General features: G+C 54.1%; 1 protein-coding gene and 1 long non-coding RNA gene across 3 annotated transcripts in view; one reads left to right on the forward strand and one right to left on the reverse strand.

Moving 5' to 3' along the window:
• The window catches only part of ATOH8 (atonal bHLH transcription factor 8), a 34,849-nt gene extending 26,505 nt beyond the window's left edge, over positions 1–8,344 (reverse strand). Inside the window, exons 1-2 of one of the 2 annotated variants that reach the window (XM_059405684.1) lie at positions 7,139–8,344; positions 4,311–5,431 (exon numbers count right to left, since the gene is read on the reverse strand). In XM_059405684.1, coding sequence (XP_059261667.1) covers positions 5,354–5,431; positions 7,139–7,912 — 852 coding nt within the window. In that variant the 5' untranslated portion in view covers positions 7,913–8,344 and the 3' untranslated portion in view covers positions 4,311–5,353. Of the gene's footprint in view, positions 1–4,310; positions 5,432–7,138 lie in introns of those variants that run through there. The other variant, XM_059405683.1, reaches the window with a different exon arrangement.
• Positions 1–15,280, forward strand: part of LOC132021391 (uncharacterized) — a 16,502-nt gene extending 1,222 nt beyond the window's left edge. Inside the window, exons 2-3 of the long non-coding RNA XR_009405319.1 lie at positions 3,996–4,160; positions 13,858–15,280. This is a non-coding gene — a long non-coding RNA (uncharacterized LOC132021391). The remainder of the gene's footprint in view (positions 1–3,995; positions 4,161–13,857) is intronic.
• The last annotated feature ends 3,530 nt before the right edge of the window (positions 15,281–18,810 follow it).

Genomic DNA, 18,810 nt, shown 5'->3' on the forward strand with positions numbered 1-18,810 from the left:
TCTGTGCCTGCCTCTCTGCCTACTTGTGATCTCTCTCTGTCAAATAAATAAATAAAATCTTAAAAAAAAAAAAAAAAGAGTGCACTAATAGTCCCCCGACCATCCTCAACTTCTGATTACTGTGACTCCTTTAACAGGCAGTCTCCCAGAGAGCTGAGGGGCAGAGGCCCATGTCTGCAGGGCCAGGCACAGATCTCGCCCCTAACAGACCCTCCAAAGGGTTTGTTGAATGAGAGAACGAATGAACAAATGGCCGGCCTACCTTCACATTCACCAGGGGGCTGCGGAATGTTGGGAAAGGTGTTCAAAACCCTTTCTTCTCCCAGAGGATGGAGATTCAGCTTTTCGGTGTAGAGCGGAAACCCACATACCTTGTGGCCATCTGGGCTCAACTCCCGACTCTAGCTGTCCAGGGCTAGCAGACCCCAGGCCACTGAGCTCGTCTTTCCATGGGCTGGCTTCCTCTCCATCTACTCACAGGACCGCACCCACCACCACAAGGCACACCGCAGAGAGTGAGGCCTGAGATAAGTCAGCGAGTCCTTAAGAGTGGGGCTGCATAAGGTCCCCGAGGCAGGGTTCTGGAGCAGGTGAGAAGCACGACAAGATACCTGCTTATCACCGCCCCCTCCCCACCAGCTGGGCTCCTGAAATGGCCCCCACACCAGAGGCAAGGTTTGCTGTCCCCTTTTAAAATCTTCCAACAGCCACAGAGTCGCCACTCACTGGACTAGGAAACCGAAGGAGGGGCAGGCTGGTGACGGAGAGCATGCCGCCTCCTGTGCAGTGCCCACCCCCCAGTCCTGGCTGTGGCTCAAAACCCATCCAAGAAAAGCTGGCAGAACAATGCACTTTGCCTGTTCCCAACCAGAGTCCAGAGAATCCTGCTTTATCAGCCTGAACAAATAAACAAGGTCAGTGGGACAGAAAGGTTCCCTGGAGTCCTGGCACAGGGGAAAGGGGGTGTCTCAAGAGCCAACCCAGCACCCAGGAGGGAATGCCTACCTGCCAGAGGCCCTTGGGGACTGGGCATAGCTCTGTGACACAGGTCCCTCCTGGTGTTTTCACCCAGGGCCCACACTGGGAGTTACCTGGCTCATTGAGCCCTTGGCCCCTGAACAGATGGGCTTTCCTGCCAGTGGGCACCAGGGATCTTGGGAAGGATCTGAGCATGAGAATCCAGGGTCATTGCAGGATTACAGAGCAACAGAAGTGGCCAAGGCCAACCTAGGGGCTCCAGTCCAAGGTCTGGGCCGAGTTTTGTCACTCTGCCTCATTGCTTCTATCAAAATCCAGGTCTGACAAGGAAACCATCTATCGGGCTCTGGTGGTATATATGGCATCATAATAGCTATTTACAGGTAGTCTGTCCCATTTAAAACCTTCCCCCAAATAAAGACGGTTATCCCGTCTGCACGTGAAGATAAAGAGAGGTGGACATCCTGGGCCCCAGTTCACTGAACTGAGACCTGAAGCTATGCCAGGCGCTTGTCTGTCTAGTGGTCAAGGAAGGTTCATGGCCACTGATCTCCCTAGACTCCCTCCAGCATACGTGGCCACATGTAGGATGCCAAGGGCAACTTTTGGGTGGCTCCACCCTCCTCCTCATCCTCCTGCCCTGGGTGGGAGGTACTCTTCCGCTCACCCGGTTAATTCCAGACCCTCCTGGCACTCATTCCCTAGGATGCAGTCCTGTGCCCCCAGAAGCTCAGTTTGGAAGCACCCTGGCCTGGCCCAGCCCCCACAAAGTGAGAGTCTGGCAACAGGTCCTAGTTCTGGGAGGTGGAGAAGGGTGGAAGGAGCTAGTCTGAACCGCAGGCACTTCCAGCGACTTCGGGAGGTGCCTTCGGTTCTCTGGGCCTTTGTTTCCTCATCTGCAGAGTGGGAGCAGCAATGTCTGGGTACCCAGGCCACCCCTGGCTGCTTATGTGACCTACTAAGGGTATTTTTAATACAATGCCTACATTTATCTTTAAACGGCCCAGGGAGGTAGAAATGATCTTTTCCACTCTGCAGAGAAGCATCTGATGCCTTAGCTGGGCTCTTTCCTATTAGTTGGAAGCAACAGCTTGTGGATTTGGATCAGTCTTTATAGCCCTTGGGGGATAGGCAGCCCACCTTTCTGACCTGGAGTTGGAGAGTTCTGGACTGATGATCCCATGGGCCTTTAGCCTTTGGGCATGACCAGCCACCCCACCACCTGCAGAGGACCCCCTCAGCAGCCGTCTGCTCCACTAGTCAAATGACATAGAGCAAAGGAGGCAGCACGGTCATGCGTCTTCAATTCCTAACACTGCCCAACTTCTAGGAAAGTAAAGACTTGCCTTGTGCTCACCCCGTACCGTAAGGATTTTTAAGCTTCAGAGGACAAGGTGTAGGGATTGTCACAAGGTCCCCTATTACCCCCAGACATTCATCCCACCCATGCAAGCCAGACTCTCTCCTAGCTCCAGGAAACAGCAAAATGTAGGAAGGGCACCGTCCTGGGAGCTCAAGGACCCGGCTCTACCACTGGCCGTCCACTGTAACCTCAGACAGTCTCGTGACCTTAAAGGATCTCAGCTTCCTTACCAACAAAATGACCAAAGTCCCCACGACCTGAGAAAGGGATGTGGGGAAGCAAACCCGGGCAGTTGCTACAGAGAAACAACGCCGAGAAGCTACCAGCCCATGCAGCAAAGTGCTCAAAGCCATCCCCTGCTTCAGATCCTGCCCAGGATGCCCTCCTGGAAGCCCGTCGGGACTCCTGGGTCTGCAGAGCTCCCACAGCACTGTGGGCACGACCCACTGCTGAGCGCCTGATTCTACTGGAACGTCTTCTCTAACCTCTCGTGTCGGCGTGAGGGCTGGCTTCCTGGGGTGAAACCCCTTGGTGCAGAGCTGTTCAAGGTCCTTGTCAAGTTCTACCGAAATAGGTTCTCTAAAATCCCTTTTCCACACAGCCATGAGGCTGGAACCCGAGAACCTGGGTCTTGGTATTTGCGAGCCACGGCCCCAGGGCCACACAGGCCTGGAAAGGAGACCATAAAGACACGTAACAACAGGCTCAGGTAGGGCACTTCCCCCAGTGCAATGAGGCTCAGTAACCAGCCACTGTGGTGAGTGGTCCTGAGGGGGCAGAGTGGACACCTCTTTCACCCCTCAACCATGTGGATGGAGTCCCCAAAGCAGGTCTGTCCCCATTCCCTGGGGAGGCACACACTGGCTGCTGTGGTGTCGTGGGCTCCTGGCAGGCTGTGAGATCTGTGACTGAGGGAAGGGCAGGGTTGGTGGGCACCACCCCATCCCCCCCTCATAGTCCATTGTGAGTTCCCTCTGTGAGGATCCCCCGAGAGACTCCAAGGGCAGCAGAGAAGGAGGCCCAGGCCCAGCTTGCTTGGCACCCCCTTCCTAAAGAGTCACCTCAGCAGGTCCTGAGGGCTCCTCACAGCCTCCTCCGGCCTCGGCCTTACAAGGCTGCCATTCCTCCTTCAAAGCTGAGGGGCTTCAAGTTTTGAGGGGAAGGAGGAAAGCTGCACACACACCAGATGTCCCAATGTGCCGTCCGGAGGCCAAAGCCAGGATGCTGGCCTCTCCCCTACCCCCCGCCGTCCCCCCCAGCAAGGCCAGACTTTCCTTTCGACCCCCTCCCACCTGGCCCTGGAGCAGCCCCGCACAAGGGCCAGGCCCAGCTGTGCACACATGGCCTTCACATGAGGCGGCAGGGAGGGCCCAGCGCAGCTGGGCTGGTGGCATGTGCTGTGGCCTGACCATCTGCCCCACACATTCCCCCTCTCCACCAGACCAGAGGGCCTCTCCCCCACCTGCACTTCCGTGGCCAAGCAGCTCCCTCTCTTCCTTTCCCAGTTAGGAGCACAGTGGGTTGGACCAAACAGAAGGCTTCCTGGTGGGTGGGTGCTGAGGGTGGACAGCTGCGGGGCATTCAAGAGGCTGAGAAGCAGAGCTCTGGAAAGCCTGGGCTTTGGAGTGACTCACTGACTCTGATTTGAATCCAGGCTCGACAGTGACAGTGACACACAGCTATGCGGGCCCTGACGGCTCCAGGCCCAGGAGGCACAGCACACCCACATTCAGCAAATGACGGGATGAGGAGCCAGGCAGTACAGAACCCACAAGGCCCCGTGCACTAGCCGAAGGCTGCGAGACCTTGACGAATTTAGGTAAGCTTTCTGAACCTTAGTTTCACTATCTGTGAAATGGGGAGAGGATAATAATTACACCCATTGCATTAAATGAACTAACACACATAACACGCCCAACACGGTGCTCGCCACAAAACAAGTATCTGATAAACGGTAATTTCTATGATTGTTATTAAAATGATTACAGAATGTTTATTTCCACATCGCTCAAGGCCTTGCCTGGCACTGTGGACACTACGAATGCTCAAGGAATATTCATTCCTCCTACAGCCCCAATTCCATTCTTCCTTTGCTCTTTGCAAAGAAGCTATTGCGGGGGGTGGGGGTAAGACTTACGGTGATTTTCCAGCTTTAGCAACTGAAGCCCCAGAGAGGGAAAGTGACTTTTCCTGGTTAGGCAGAAAGGAGGCAACAGAGCCATGACTCAAACCCTGCCCTCTGGACTCCTTGCCCAGTGCTCTTTTAACCCCATCAGGAAGCTGCTCAGGGAAACAAAACCCTGGACCAGAGTTTCAATCCCAGAACTGATCTTGGTGCCATGATGGTCAAGCCTTCATTTCAGAATCGTCCTTCTGCTTTTCCATTCTCTGCTAAGGGCCCATTTCAAACAGTCAAACTTGAATCTAGATCCAGGGCTCCACGTTGTCTGGATTGGGGTGCGTGAGCGTGTATGTGTGCACACACACGTGTATTCGCAAGTGCCTCTTAAACGTGCGGGAAACAGAGGGGCAGAGGAGGAAGGAGCTCCTTCAGGACAGAGGATTTTCTCCATGGATGCGAGCTGTGGTTGGTGTGGCCTCAGCCCCCAGCTTGGAGATCACCAGTGCCCTACCTACATTTCCTTCCATGGCAGACAGCAGGCAGATGCCCACTCTGACCCAGCAGCTTTCCAGGGAAGGAACAGAATGAGCAAGGAGGAAAGAAACAGGGGCAGGCCCCTCTGTGGCCATGTGCTGTGTGTGCTCTTGGGCATGGGTAATGACCACGTGTACAGGCATAGGTACGTCCCCGAATCTGTCCTTTTTATGTCGAACTGCCCCACAGAAAGGGGAGAAGTGAAAGGAGACCAGGATTTAAATAATTTCCTCTCGGATCCAGTCATGGGTAAACCAGCTTCTGATTGTTAATAAACATGACAGATACAGAGGGCACTGTGGGACACCTTTGGCCAGACAGGCATTCCAGAAACTGCTGTCATCTTCCCTAACCCACTAGGTGATCTTGGACAAGTCTTCTTTCTTCTTTCTGTGGGCCTCAGTTTTCCATTCCATTAACTGGGGTGATTCAACCTGATGGGATGTTAAGATCAAGCAAGGTAGAATATGACTGAAAGAAGCAGAAACCACTGGGTAAATGAGATGTTTAGTGGAGCTGACTACACAGAGACCAGGACACTTTCTCGGAAATGAAAGAGGCAGCCAGAGGGACAAAAGGGGCCCTGAACTGGCAGTCAGAGGACCTAGGTGTCAGCCTTACCTGGCTACCCACCAGCTGTGATGCTGTTGGCTTGTGGCCTCCCCAACCTTCCCCAGTTGCAAGGTAAGCTAGTGGAAAGGCATCTTTCTGCCTAGGCTGTCAGCCTTCCATCCTGGGCGTGGGTGGCCTGATGCTCTATAGGCTGCCCTCCCCAAGCATTCAGACACAGAGCTGTTGCCCAAGAGTAAGCCTGAATGTTCCACTTGGCCCACTGCCCAGGGTCCCAACCGGTATGGCTAGCCACCTCCCTGACCAAGCATCTTACCCAAACCCAAGCAAGACACTTTGGCCCAAGTCATAGAGTCTCTTTCCTCCCAGGAGCTCAACTCTCTTCCCATGGATGGACACATGCACCTGTCCATTCTGCCCACTGAAGGAAGAAGAAAGTGGGATCCAGAAAGAAGATCCAGTTTTCTAAAACGCTTTGTTGTTGGCTAAAGCCAGAGAGGTTGAGTAACTTTTCTGGAGTCACACAGGAAGTCAGCTGTAGAGTAAGCAAAAACCTGACCATCCAAACCTGTCACATCCACACCAATCCTTCCCCATTCCCTTTGGGGGGTGGAGGCAGTGGGCACGTACTACCTTCTTCTTAGATTTCCCTTCTAAGAAAATGAGAAGTCTAGAACCCCAGGGCAGTCCCAGCCTTGTTTAAAATGTGATTGCAAAACCTGCCCCTCCCCATTGCGGGTAATTCTCAGATAAATGTTCTTCTCCAACCCCCTAGAGGACGCTGTCTGGTGAGGGCAGCACCCACCAGCCCCGAACTGAGAAGCCCTGACCCACCACCGAACTAGTCTCTGAAGGTCCCCCAATCCACCGGTCTTGTCAGTAGACCCTGGTGCTTCAGGGGAGAATCCCCTGGGAAGGCTCTCACCAGCCAGCTCCTGAGGCTGACCCTGGGGAGGGGATGTAGGCTTGTAACCCAGATCCTTAAGGATACCAGGGGATGGGCTGCAGATCCCCCAAAGCAGCCTGGGTGTAGGGGCATCCTTCTGGGAGGTAGAGGCTGAAGGGGGGCTGGCAAAACCAGGGCCACCCATCTGCAGCATCTTAGGCCTCCCCAAACCCAGACCACGCTAAATGCCTGAAGACGAAGTGTACTCCCCGGCCCACCGCTTCCTCGCTGAAGACAAGATTCCCACATTTCCCTCTCGCCACTCCTCACCGAACCCAAGGGACTCAGGAAGACAAATACTTGTTGCCATAAAAGTGAACTATGAGGGCTAAAGTCAGACGCGCAGAAGGGTCGCGCCGGGGGTTGGCGGGAGAACTTGGTCGTGCCTGGGCCAGAGATCTCAACCCTTTGCCCCTACTTTGCACCCTAAGATCGGTACTAAAGCTGTGGCGAAGGTTACTGCCCTAGGAGGGCTCAAACCCGTCTGGACTCTTGGGCCGACCGGGAGGGAATAACTTGCTCTTCGCACACACCCTCATCCTCCCTAAAATCTCCCCACCACTCACCCACCCACTCCAGCAACCGTGCCCCGGCTCAGTGAGGGTGTGCGGCTGGGAGCCGGTACCTGCTTCCTGAGCGCCTCGAAGGCTGCACTGATCGTGTGCACCCGCGTCCGCTCCCTGGCGTTCGCTAGGAGCCTCCGGGTCTGCTGCAGGGCTTTGATCTCCGAGGCAGCGGTAGTCGCTTCGCCCGGCCGTTTCCTAGGCGACGCGGAGGAATCCGGGTGGTTATTGTAAATTACTTGTGAAATTGACGAGTAAGAACTTTCCCCGGGGCGCGTGGGGGGCGCGGGGCGCACGGAAGACTCCGGGGGCGCAGGGGGCGCTGATGGCGTGGGGCGTGCAGGCGGTGCGCACAACAAGATACGGGGACGAAGGCCGGGCTCCCGGAAAGGTTGCGCCTCGGGACCCCCGGGTACTTGGCCCTGGGGTGCCGGAGGCGGCGGCGGCGGCGGTGGGGGTGGTGGCGGCGGCGGCGTGGGGAGTCCCGGCCCCACTGCGCCCAGGGCGAAGCCGCGCTTCCGCGCGTCGGAGACCTCCGGCGCCCGAGCGCCCCGGCGCTCCCCAGCCGGGTCCGCTCCCCCACCTGAGGGAACAGCCGGCGCCAGCTGGGCTGGCACCGGGGCCGCGACCGGCTGCAGCCTCTGGGTCCTGTCGCGCAGCCCGTTGGTGGCGGTGGCGCCGTGCTCCGGCGCTTCCAAGTCCAATCGGAAAGTTTTATAGCCGTTCGCGCGCCTCGCCGGCTCCTTGCCTTTCCGCTTGAGCTTCTTGAGGCCGTTCAGTTCCTTCACGCACACGGTCTTCCACGGCCCGTCCTCGAGAACCGGGATGTGCTTCATGGCGCGGGCAGCGCGCGAGGCAGGGGCGTGGGGCTGCCCGGGCCGCGCGCCCGCCGCGCTCGCTCTGCACGCTGCGCGCCGGCTCTGCCCGGGCGGCCGCCGCGCTCAGCGCCTGGGAGTCTCGGGCTCTCCCCCCTGCTCGCGCCGCCCTCCTCCCTCCCTTTCTCCCCCTCGCCCGGGGCAGCTGCGCCGCCGGCTCCGCGAAGCCGCCGGGCTGTCCGTTCCCGGAGCGCTCAGAGTGTCATCTGAAGTCGCTGCCGCCTTGCCAGCATTTCTGGAGAACGCCCGCTGCGCTCCATCTGTGTTTGTTTAGCCTCAGTTTACACAGAAGCCCAGTTCGCGAGATCAGTCAGCGCCGCCGCCCGGAGAGGAGGCAGCTCCCGCCGCCGCCGCCTCCCCAGCCCCGGCCGCCCGAGCCGCGAGCGCCTTTAAAGAAACAGGAAGCATTTTTCAAAACAGCTGGGCTGCCGGCCGCCTCCTTTGTCCGCGTCCTCTCTACCTCCCCCCACCCCCATCCCTTCTGTCCAGAACCTGCCTCCTCTGACTCTCCCTCCCCGCCCCTCCTCAAGTCCGGGGCGCTTCTCTTTTCCCCAGAGGACCGTCCGCTCCCCCGCAGAACTACCCCGAGCACGTGGCTTTCTGGGCCCTTCGGCCCTTCCCCTGATCCGAGCTGGGCCTTCTCTACCCAGCCTAGCTGACCTCTGAGGAACCTTCTGCACCCAGCACCTCCCCGTCCCAAATGACCAACTGAGAAAAAACAAAAACAAAAAATGGATCAGGGACTTCTGCGAGGGGGAAGATGAGGGGGCCTGCTGGGGGAAGGGAAAGGCCCTGAGTTGCCCTGACCCTCACTGCCACAGCTCCACAACCCCACCCACTGGTCACTTGCTGGAGCAGGGAGGCCGGAAGCAGAAGGCCTAGGCTCTAGGGAAACTGAGGCTCAGAAAAGGCATGTGTTTCCCCACTCACACTGCGAGTCAGAGAGGCTGGGGAGGATAGACACTTTGGATTCAGGTAGACCTGGCATCCGTGAGATTCTGAAGGCACCTCACCCCAGGCCACCTGCTAAGCCCGGATTTGCTCATCTATGAAATGAGAAGTGTGCAGAGCATAGCGCCCAAGTCCCAGGCTTGCTGCTGTGAGCAACTAAACCCCGGGGCACACAAGGGGTGCTGGTCAAATGACCGCTCTGCTTATGAATGTTACTAATAACAGGGACAGAGTAGCTCCTAGAGGCAGATTTCCTGGGTTCAACCCCAGCTCTGCCACTTACAAACTGAGTGATCTTGGACAAGTCACTTCACCTCTCTGTGCCTCCCTTTTCTCAGCTGTAAAAGGGAGGTAACAATTGAACCTTCCCCTGGAGGGGGGTGGAAATTGAGAGTATGTATGCCAGCGCTCAGAGCCAGGCCTGGTGCTAAGGGAGAGCTTTGCACATGCCCACTAGCACGGGCAGGGAGCAGAGGTCCACTTCCCAGACCTTCAATCCTCAATGCCAGCCCCCTGGAGATTCTGGAATGAAGAGGTCAAACTACGGAGGCCCATTTCCCCAAGTCTGTCCTGGAGGACCAGCACAGGGCCTCACTCCTTCTGGGTCCCTTCTCTGCGGCAGTTCCTCCTAAAGGCCATGACAGGTACATGGAGCAGTTTGGGAGAAGAAGATGGACCCTCTACACTGGTCTTGGGCTCTGGCCTGTGCAGCCAGTGGGACCTCATCTTTCTGTTTCAGTCCTTCACTCCTGTTCCCTGGTGGGGCTTCTCCTGTGAAAATGCAGGAGGGGGCAGGTGGCGTGGTGGCCTGTGGCATGGAGGGTCCTGGGAGATAGGATGGTAGTCCAGGCAGAAGTCTGGGGCAGGAGCATAGATCTGGGACCAGGAGCCTGTGATAGACCTTGGCTTTTCAACCATTGAGCCTCATGACCATAGGCCAGACATTTCATCACACTCAGTTCTGTTTTCTCCTCTGTCCTTAAGGATATTTCTGTCCAGCCAACCTCTCAGGGTAGTTGGAAAAGTAAAAAGAGATTGGAGATTTAAAATGACTTTGACCTAGGGCTTCAAAGGCATGCTTATGTGTACACATTCACACTCACGGAGGCAAGCAGTTTTCTGACTATAGTAAATCCTGAACCTCATTTTTTCCACTAAGAAGACTCTTCATAATGCATGTGCCTCCTGAGGCACGCCCCTCCATGCACACCCAGCATCTTCCCGCACCTTGCCCCAGAGAGGAGCCCTTGTTCATCTGCTGTCTCCCCACCCAGTCCCGGGACCCTAACACCTTGGCTTTTGCTCACAGGTCTCCCACATCTCCCCTCTGCGGAGCACGCTCTTCCTCACCCTTTGATGACTGGCTGCAGTGTCCCCTCCTCCTGTCAACCTGGGCCGACCCTCAGAGCCCCCTGTCGCCCTTGCTGGCCTCTGCACAGTCTCGCTCACAAGTCTGACTGCAATCTGTCCTCCATTGAGGACCTGGCTGACCCCTAGTTTGTGAGCTCCTGGAAGCCCACAGTCTCCTTCCTCCCTGTCTTCAAGAGTTGGTGCTCAGGAGACCTTTGCTGGAGGACAGCCAGCTCTCCTGTCCTTTACATTCTCCAGAACTCAAGCAGAGGCTAAGATCCGTGCTTGCCCTTTCCTTGTGCGTCTAGTCAGTCGGTGGCAGACATGGGAGCAAAACCAGGCACCCCACCCTCACCCAGAGCTGTAGGGGTGCTCTCTAAGTCTCAGAGTCCTCACCTACAAAATAGAGATCATGCTATCGTGCCTCATAGAGCAGTCACGGGGCTTACATGAGACTGTGGGTACAGCTTTACCCATAGTGACCATGTAGAGTAAGCAGTGGCCTTAGGCATCTCCTGTTTGCAGACCGACTGGGCTCCTTGCATCCCAGCATCTGTCCCCAGACTCAGGGAACAGTTGCAGGCTGGAGTGTCTATAGCTAGTTGGGCTGGCTAGCTTGGAAGTCACTGGCAGGACTGAAAAATCAGGCTGTGCTCTAGGAAAAGCACCTATGTTGGCTGAGTATTGAAGGCTCCACTCATGCTGCCTGAGCTCCTCACCGGCTGTCTTCTAAACTATAGAAGATCGCCGGAATCCCATGATGCTCATTTTCTGGGCATTATCCCCTTAGTCATAAGATGGAATGCGTCATAAGATGGAATGGAACAGGAGGCAGGAACTGTAACAGGAACAGGAATGGAACAGGAACAGGAGGCAAACTGTAAAGGGCCCAAGTGATGCGGAGGGTCCCTGTTAATGTCATTCCCAGCCCACCAGGTGGCCGATCTTCAACGCCCAGGCTAGCTGCCCATAGACCCCCAGCCTCAAGGTAAACTTGCATCCCAAGGCTCCTGATTCTGCCTTCCCTCAGCCTCTTTGGAAAATGTATGTGTGTGGGAGAGAGAGAGGGAGAGCGCGAGGGCGTGCGCGGGAGAGTAGCCAGGCAGCGCCCCCTGGTGGTATGTGCTGCCTGTACCGCACATCTCCCTGCAAGGAACTTGCTCGTTTTGAAGCTGCCAGTGATAGCCTTGCGATGACAGGAATATGGAATTTGTGAATTCATAGAGTTGCCAAGATAAAAGGGCTCTTGAGGCTCAAGGTGGTCTCACCCTCTTCTTGGGATGGCACTACATAGACACCCCAAGAAAACCTATGCCCTACATTAAAAACATCCCCCCACTGACTCAACTGTTGAATGTTACCCTGGGCTAGCATGATCGTGCCATCGGGAGGGTCCACATCCCCTGGATGGCTGTTCCAAAGAACAAGAATGAAGCTAGAAAGGGAAAGGAAGGCAAGAGCTCTGGGTCTTAGGCCCCTGGGAGCAAATACTAGATAACTGAGCAGCAATCATTACTTCCGCACAGGGACTGATGACAGGCTCTGTTTCTCTAAATCCTTATGATGACCTAAGGAGGTAAACCCATTCTACAGATAAGGAAACTATTCCCAGAGGGAAAACCTTGCCAGCAGAAAGGAAATAACCGAAGTGGGCTTTGATCCCAGGGCAACTGACCAAAACTCCCAAGCTTTGAACAATCATGCTTTGCTGTCTCCTGAGAACTTAGGGACTTGCATTTGGGAGACTGAGTAGCTGGGCTACACATAATGCCGGGCTCTTCGGCATCCTCGCTGTCCCTGCATGTGCTGCCAGCCTGGGTGAGTTTCTTGCTGTCCACCTCTTAGCCGGAGCCACTGGCCTGCCTTTGGACCAGCCCAGTGCTCCGGCTCGTTCCAAGTCAAGATCAGATGCCAGGGCCCCACTTCTGGACATTCGAGGGTCTCAGACATATGCATCTCAGATCTTGGCATCCAAACATTGGAGCCCTCCCAGCATTGCTGAGTGGAACCTGCCCAGAAAATTCTTGGTGCCCACGCAACACCCATGGGTGAGGATAGGACAGCTTGGCAGGGGAACATCCAGCGATTGCCATCTTCTTAGCTGGATGGGATGGAACCTTGGACACTTGCTGCATGAAATTCTATATTCCTGAACCTGGAGTCTTCATTGCTGGCTGTCCTGATTGTTCCAAAATGGGTGTGTCCATCAGCCAATCAAGAAAAGGGTGAAGAGGGGTGCCTGGGTGGCTCAGTGGGTTAAAGCCTCTGCCTTCGGCCCAGGTCATGATCCCAGGGTTCTGTGATCGAGCCCCATTGGGCTCTCTGCTCAGCAGAGAGTCTGCTTCCTCCCCTCTCTCTGCCTGCCTCTCTGCCTACTTGTGATCTCTGTCAAATAAATAAATAAAATATTCATTTTTTTTTTCAAAAGTGGGGTGGCTGGGTGGCTCAGTGGGTTAAAGCCTCTGCCTTTGGCTCGGGTCATGATCCCAGGATCCCGGGATCGAGCCCCGCATTGGGCTCTCTGCTCGGAGGGGAGCCTGCTTCCTCCTCCTCTTCTCTCTCTGCCTGCCTCTCTTCCTACTTATGGTCTCTGTCTGTCAAATTAAAAAAAAAAAATCTTAAAAAAAATTAAAAAATTAAAAAAAAAAAAAAGAAAGGAGCAAGAGTGGAAATTGGATTGGCACAAGGAAATGGGGTACATATGACTAGAGCACCCAGAGTCGTCCTCACAGCAGCCCTAGATAGGGCCACCCAGGACAGTGAGCAAAAAGTAGGATACAGTAAGCCTGAGGGCCCCCAAAACCCCTCCTTGGCTCCCAGTCACAGGGTCCACATGGCCACCATTAATCAGCAGGACACTGGCCCAGGGGACGAGGATGACACATCCAGGCAGGGAGCGCTTTTGGAATCACTTTCCCCTCTTCCCTCTACCTTCCTCCGTCCAAGTGATCTTTGCACTGACTCTTCCCCTTTGCTGTGTTCTGCCCCCAGATATCCTCATGGCTCATTCCCTCTTCCCTTCCGGGGTTTCTGTGTTGCCTTAGTGAGGCTGTCTTTGAGCACGCAGGTAGAGTTTGTGTCCCCCTTCCCCTTCTCCCTTTTCCCTGCTTTCATTTTTCAAACACTTACCCTGAGGGCAGGGGTTTTGGCCTGCCTGGTCCACTGCTGTATCCCAGCCACTGGAAAAATCCCTGGCACACAGTAGGCACTCAGAAAGTACTGGCTGAATGAACAAAGGCCTGCTGCACAGCTGGGATATTGGCTCGCTCAACTTTTGCCCAACCAGCTGCTTTGACAGAAGAGCAAGTGGATCCCAAGGCAGAGCCTCTCCTATAAGGGATGGCTGCTCCGACCACGAGAAACAGGTGCGCCTGTCAGATTCTGCCTCTTTTCTCTGACTTTTGGCCTCTCCGCTGATAAACTGAGTGGAGGAGGATGGGTTTTAATCAGCAGTCATCCACTCCTCTGACAAATGTTGGACCCATTCAGGTCTCATGATGGGTGGCAGAGAGAGGAAGTGTCCAAATCAGGAGCCTGAGTGCAAACGACAGACTGTTCCCATCTCCTACTTGGTCCATTTCTGACAAATCTGTTTGCATTCGTAGATCACCAACTGAGGCTGGGGATACAGCAGTGAGGAGAGCAAACACCCCTGCCCAGGGAGGGAGGACATTCCGGAGGGGGAAGGAGTGATGTCCAACCTCAAGAGGCTCCTGGTCCAGCAGAAGGATAACTCAAGCCTGATAAGAGCTCCAAGACATGGTGCACAGGGCTCCATGCTGCAGGAAAAGCCGTGCGAGTTCTGAGCATGGTGGGACAACTCTGGGAGACTGCCTGGAGGAAGGGACATTTAAACCATGCTGGAGAGCACTGGGACTCGGCTCAGCAGGCCGCCTCCCTGACAAACATCCATGGCTTGCTCCCTTGCCTCCTCCAAGCCTTTGTTGTCATGTCACTTCTTTGCTGAGGCCACCTCTCTACGACTAAACTACCAGCGCTTTCCTGCTACTAACACCCTAGATGGGCTACATACACATCATGTTCACGGTCTATTCTCACCCAAAGGAGATAGGAAGGAGCAGCACTTGCTTCCTTGCAAAGCCCAACAAGAGTTCTTCCCATGGGTGGGCAAGATGGCAGAGGAGAGGGGAGAGGGTCACATGGTACTGCCTGCTTTGGAGAATTTGCTAAAAAACCACGGGATCATCTATGTCTCAAGGAGACCTGTCCAAGGAAGAAACAGTTAGCCAGAGGACAAGAGGACTGGCCTGAAGGAGCTCCGTGTCCAGGCTCCTAGCTTCCTCTGAGCAGTGTCTGACTTGGCCTCCCCATCTCCTGTTCTCGTACTAACTTAATGTCATGAATGTTTTACCACCTTTGTAGTTTTGTTTATTAATTTATTGATTTGTTTCACTTGATAATTATATAATAATTTAAAAGCGTAAAGCAGAAGAGTACAATTGTGTCCCAGGGTTCAGTGATGATGTGTGGTCTTTTCGGACAACGGCACATGTTCCTCAGGTTCAAGAAGCTCTGGGCTAGACTCATCAGAGTTCCGTAGCTTTGACTTGGTGGTCTGGGAGGCAAGAGAGGTGCTCTCTTCCTGGGATCCACTCGAAGTACCCTCCCTCGGACTCCTGCCTGCCCTGCCTTCCTATCCACTGAAGCCTCTGTCTCTTCATCTACGAAATGGGAAGAGTGAGGGGGAGCTGGAGCCTACCTCTCCTGAGACCCTCTCCAACCCTAGCATCTTAGCATTGGTCAGCAACCTCTGCAAAACCCAGAACACCAGTGGGGAAAAGTAAAACATTCACTCGTTGGAAGGAAAGTTCTCCTGCCTGCCTAGCCTCCATTGCAGGCAAGAAAATCTGTCTCGGGGCGCCTGGGTGGCTCAGTGGGTTAAGCCGCTGCCTTCGGCTCAGGTCATGATCTCGGGGTCCTGGGATCGAGTCCCGCATAGGGCTCTCTGCTCAGCAGGGAGCCTGCTTCCTCCTCTCTCTCTCTGCCTGCCTCTCTGCCTACTTGTGATCTCTCCCTGTCAAATAAATAAATAAATTTAAAAAAAAAGAAAAAGAAAAAGAAAATCTGTCTCATGGAGCCATCAAGCCCCCTGGAACACCAAAGCTGGATCAGCCAGCGGTGGGTTGGGGAGGGGGGGTAGGAAACAAGCGGCTCATTAGGGCTCGCTCATCAGCACCAAGTTGTCAACAGCCTAACAAGACCTGGCTTAAGCCAGTGATCTCCGGGGAGCGGTTACCAATCCTCACAGACATGCTCTGTGGCTAGATGTGAAACCAGAGTGTGATAACTTCTTTAAAAAAAAAAAAAAAAGAAAGAAAGAAAGAAAAGGGAAAACAACTTTAAATTCCCCAAGGAGCACATTCCTTCATTGTGAAGTATTCCCTACCCATCTCCCCCATTCCCTCAGAAAAGAAAGGAAACAAAAAAGGCTTGGCTGCTTCTTCTGTGCAAGCTCCTTAAAAAAACTATTTTTACAGCTCTCTGAAAAAGTCCCCGCTGCTGGCGGCAGCCGGAGAACATGAGGGGGCAGAGTGGGGCTGACGCAATGCACATTTATTAGCAGTGAGGAAAATTAATAAGGCACCAGCTCAGCCCCGGCCCGGCTCAAGGGCAGTTCCACAGACCTGAGAAGCCCCAGGGACAGCTGTCGATCTGGTGGTCTCCAGGCTGAGACCTCAGATACCTAATCAGTTGCAATCCTAGATCAGCACAGCTGGAGGGAGGCTTGGAGACCAGCTAGTGCCCAGAAGACAAATGCTTTTTATCATGCATGCCAAATCTAATTGATTGGTAGGGCTGCCCGAAGCCCTGTGTTGAAAAGGAGTCTGAGGCTGCATCTGGTCCTGTGAGAATGAGTGCTGCGATTGATTAGCAATGTCTGCCATAGATGAAAGAGAAATAGTGGTAGTATTCACACTATATGTTTGCTACTCTTGATCCAGTCCAATCTTCCCATTTTATTGTTGGAGAGACTGAGTCCCCAAGCTTATTGTTCATAGGTTTTTTGTTTTTGTTTTTGTTTTTTCCCCAGCCTTCTCAAGGGTCTGGCTGTTTTTGGTAAGTAGCGGGTAGCCTAAAAGTGTCTGAGGACCAAAGAGATTGGATCTAAAGACTGTCTCTGAAAAGCCAGAACAAATATTGGGTTTGGTGAATTCAGTCAATTACCTGTTTCCTGGAAACAATAGTAAAAATCAGTTGTCTTGTGGAATTGATGAATCAGTTCAACCACCATGATCTGGCAGGCCCAGGTGACCCCAAGTCAGTGCTTACTAATACTAGTGGTCAGTTAGGTCAAAAAGAACCACTGGGGGAGACTAACCAACTATTTGACCTCAGACCAATAAAGTCCCCACGTGGCCATTGGAGTCATCCTAATCCAATAGATCACCATCCATCTGATCTCTGCCTGACAAGCTTGGGTCTAACCACGCTGAGCCTGACTCCACTTTCCCTCATTCTGTCTTCTGTCCTACCAAGGCTGGCTTATTTCCTTCTCTCCTCCTGAGCCTGTGATGACCCCTGCTTCCTGTGCCAGACAATCTCTGCAGTGTGCTGGCCACCTGAGACAAGCTCCTCTCACCTGCATATCAACTCTGCATTCTTAGATTCTCTCCTTCCGTCTGTGGCAGAGGACGCAGACCACTCTCACTGCGGCCATCCAGGCCACTCCTCATTGTAAAACAGAAAATGGAGACATGAACAGGGAGAGGACTTGTTAGATACCTCTGGGAAGTCATGGCAGCCCTTGACTTCCTTACTCTCGACTTTCTAGGGTCCTGCTGGTTGCCCTGAAGAAATTCATTCTGTCTGGTTCACCTGGGTTTCATGCGCCGCTCAGAAGAGCCTACATATCTTCTGAGGACCCCCACAATGGGCGGTCCCAGAGTGAGCTCCTGGGGTGGGAAAGAATTTGGCATGTGAAGGGGGTATGCTAGGGAGTGTGGGAGGGGACGTGGGTCATCGGTAAGGTGAGTCAGGTTGCAGGAAAGGCTCGGCTTGAGATGGAAACTGGCAGGACTACCAAGGGCCCCAGCCCCCAATTCCTGGGAATGGTGAAGCCAGATCTGTGATCTCCAAGTACTTGTCACACCATCTCTGGGAATCTGCCTGGGCACCTTAGATCCCGACTTTGAATTTAACAGTGTTCTATCCAGGGTTAGATAGATATATGATAGATAGATTGATATATGGGAAGAAAGAAAGAATTTTTTTTTAAAAATGGGCCCTTACATGGGGAACTTGGATAAGTGGAAAAGGACCCTCAGTGTGGTGAGGAGAAATGGGACTTTAGAGTGGGACAGCCCTTGGTTGAATGTTGGCTTACCATTTACAAGTTGGGAGCTTGGCAAAGTTCCCTCATCTCTCTGGGCCTCAGTCTTCTTGTTTCCAAAGTCAGATGGGAAGATCAGTGACCCTCTTAGGGTTGCTGGGAGGACTAAAGGGGATGGTCAGTGTAAAGGGCTTGGCGTATGATAGCCACAAATTGTTATCTTGAACACCTCTCCTTTCCTTTCAAAGCACTACTTCATGCTTCGGGGCTTGGACCCTACCAAACCTCCTCCAGGAAGCCTTCCTTGAACACCTTCTGTCAATCATACAGCCTGCTCTGGGGAACTTCCAGGCTGGCCTGGCTGTGTTCTCTCCTGTGAGCCTTGTTTCCCTCCCGCCCCAGGGAGCCAGGGTGGTCTGTATCTCCCCTTGATCCTGAGGGCCCCCAGTTCCGAGCTGGGAACACAGTGGGTGCTGGATGAAGTCGCCGTGCAGCTCCTGGCCCCAGTCTCCCATCCCCACCCACCTAATCTCCCCAGCTTTCTGATTTTCCAACCCCCTGTCTAGTTTCTTCCTAATGCTTCTGTCTCCACATCTCCAGGGCTCTGTTTGCATGAGGGAAAAAAGTCTACACATACACACACACACACACACACACACGCGCGCGCGCGCACACACACACACACACACACACACATACACAGAGCCCAGAAAGCATCCAGTTGCTCTGGGCGGGCTGCCAGCAATTGAGTGACCTGCAGCTTCCCCCCCAAATCACATTCCACTGGCACGGATCTTGCCCCGCCTGACGCCAGCCTCCGAACTCGCCCCCAGAGCAAACATTTCCAGTTGGCAGCTCAGCCTTGTTTTTCTGAGGCCCTGATTCAGGCTCCCTTGTAGAAAACAGAAAACAAAATACATGGGACCAAAAATGAATTAAAATAAAATTCGAAAGGAGGCGGGTGAGGTGGGGAGGTGTTTGCTCTGAGGCACATGGAAATCTATGAGCTTCGGATGTGCAAAGAGTTTCTAAGATGCAGACACACAGGCTCCCGGCTCCTCCCCTGCTGGCTGGGAGGCTGTGATCAATTCATTCAGGCCCCTGCCTCCTGCGAAAAGACTCACTCTGTTCTCATTCACAGCTGCGAGCAGGACAGGGCGCGGGTGGGGAGGCTACAGATCTGGGGGTGGGAGGCGGTGCGGGTAGTGGTCCGTGTTACAGGACTGGTGTTTGTTCTAAAGGGAAATTAGAAGAAGGAAAATAAACA

The sequence above is a fragment of the Mustela nigripes genome, chromosome 7 (assembly GCF_022355385.1).
Source record: "Mustela nigripes isolate SB6536 chromosome 7, MUSNIG.SB6536, whole genome shotgun sequence".
Taxonomy (NCBI): Eukaryota; Metazoa; Chordata; class Mammalia; order Carnivora; family Mustelidae; genus Mustela; species Mustela nigripes.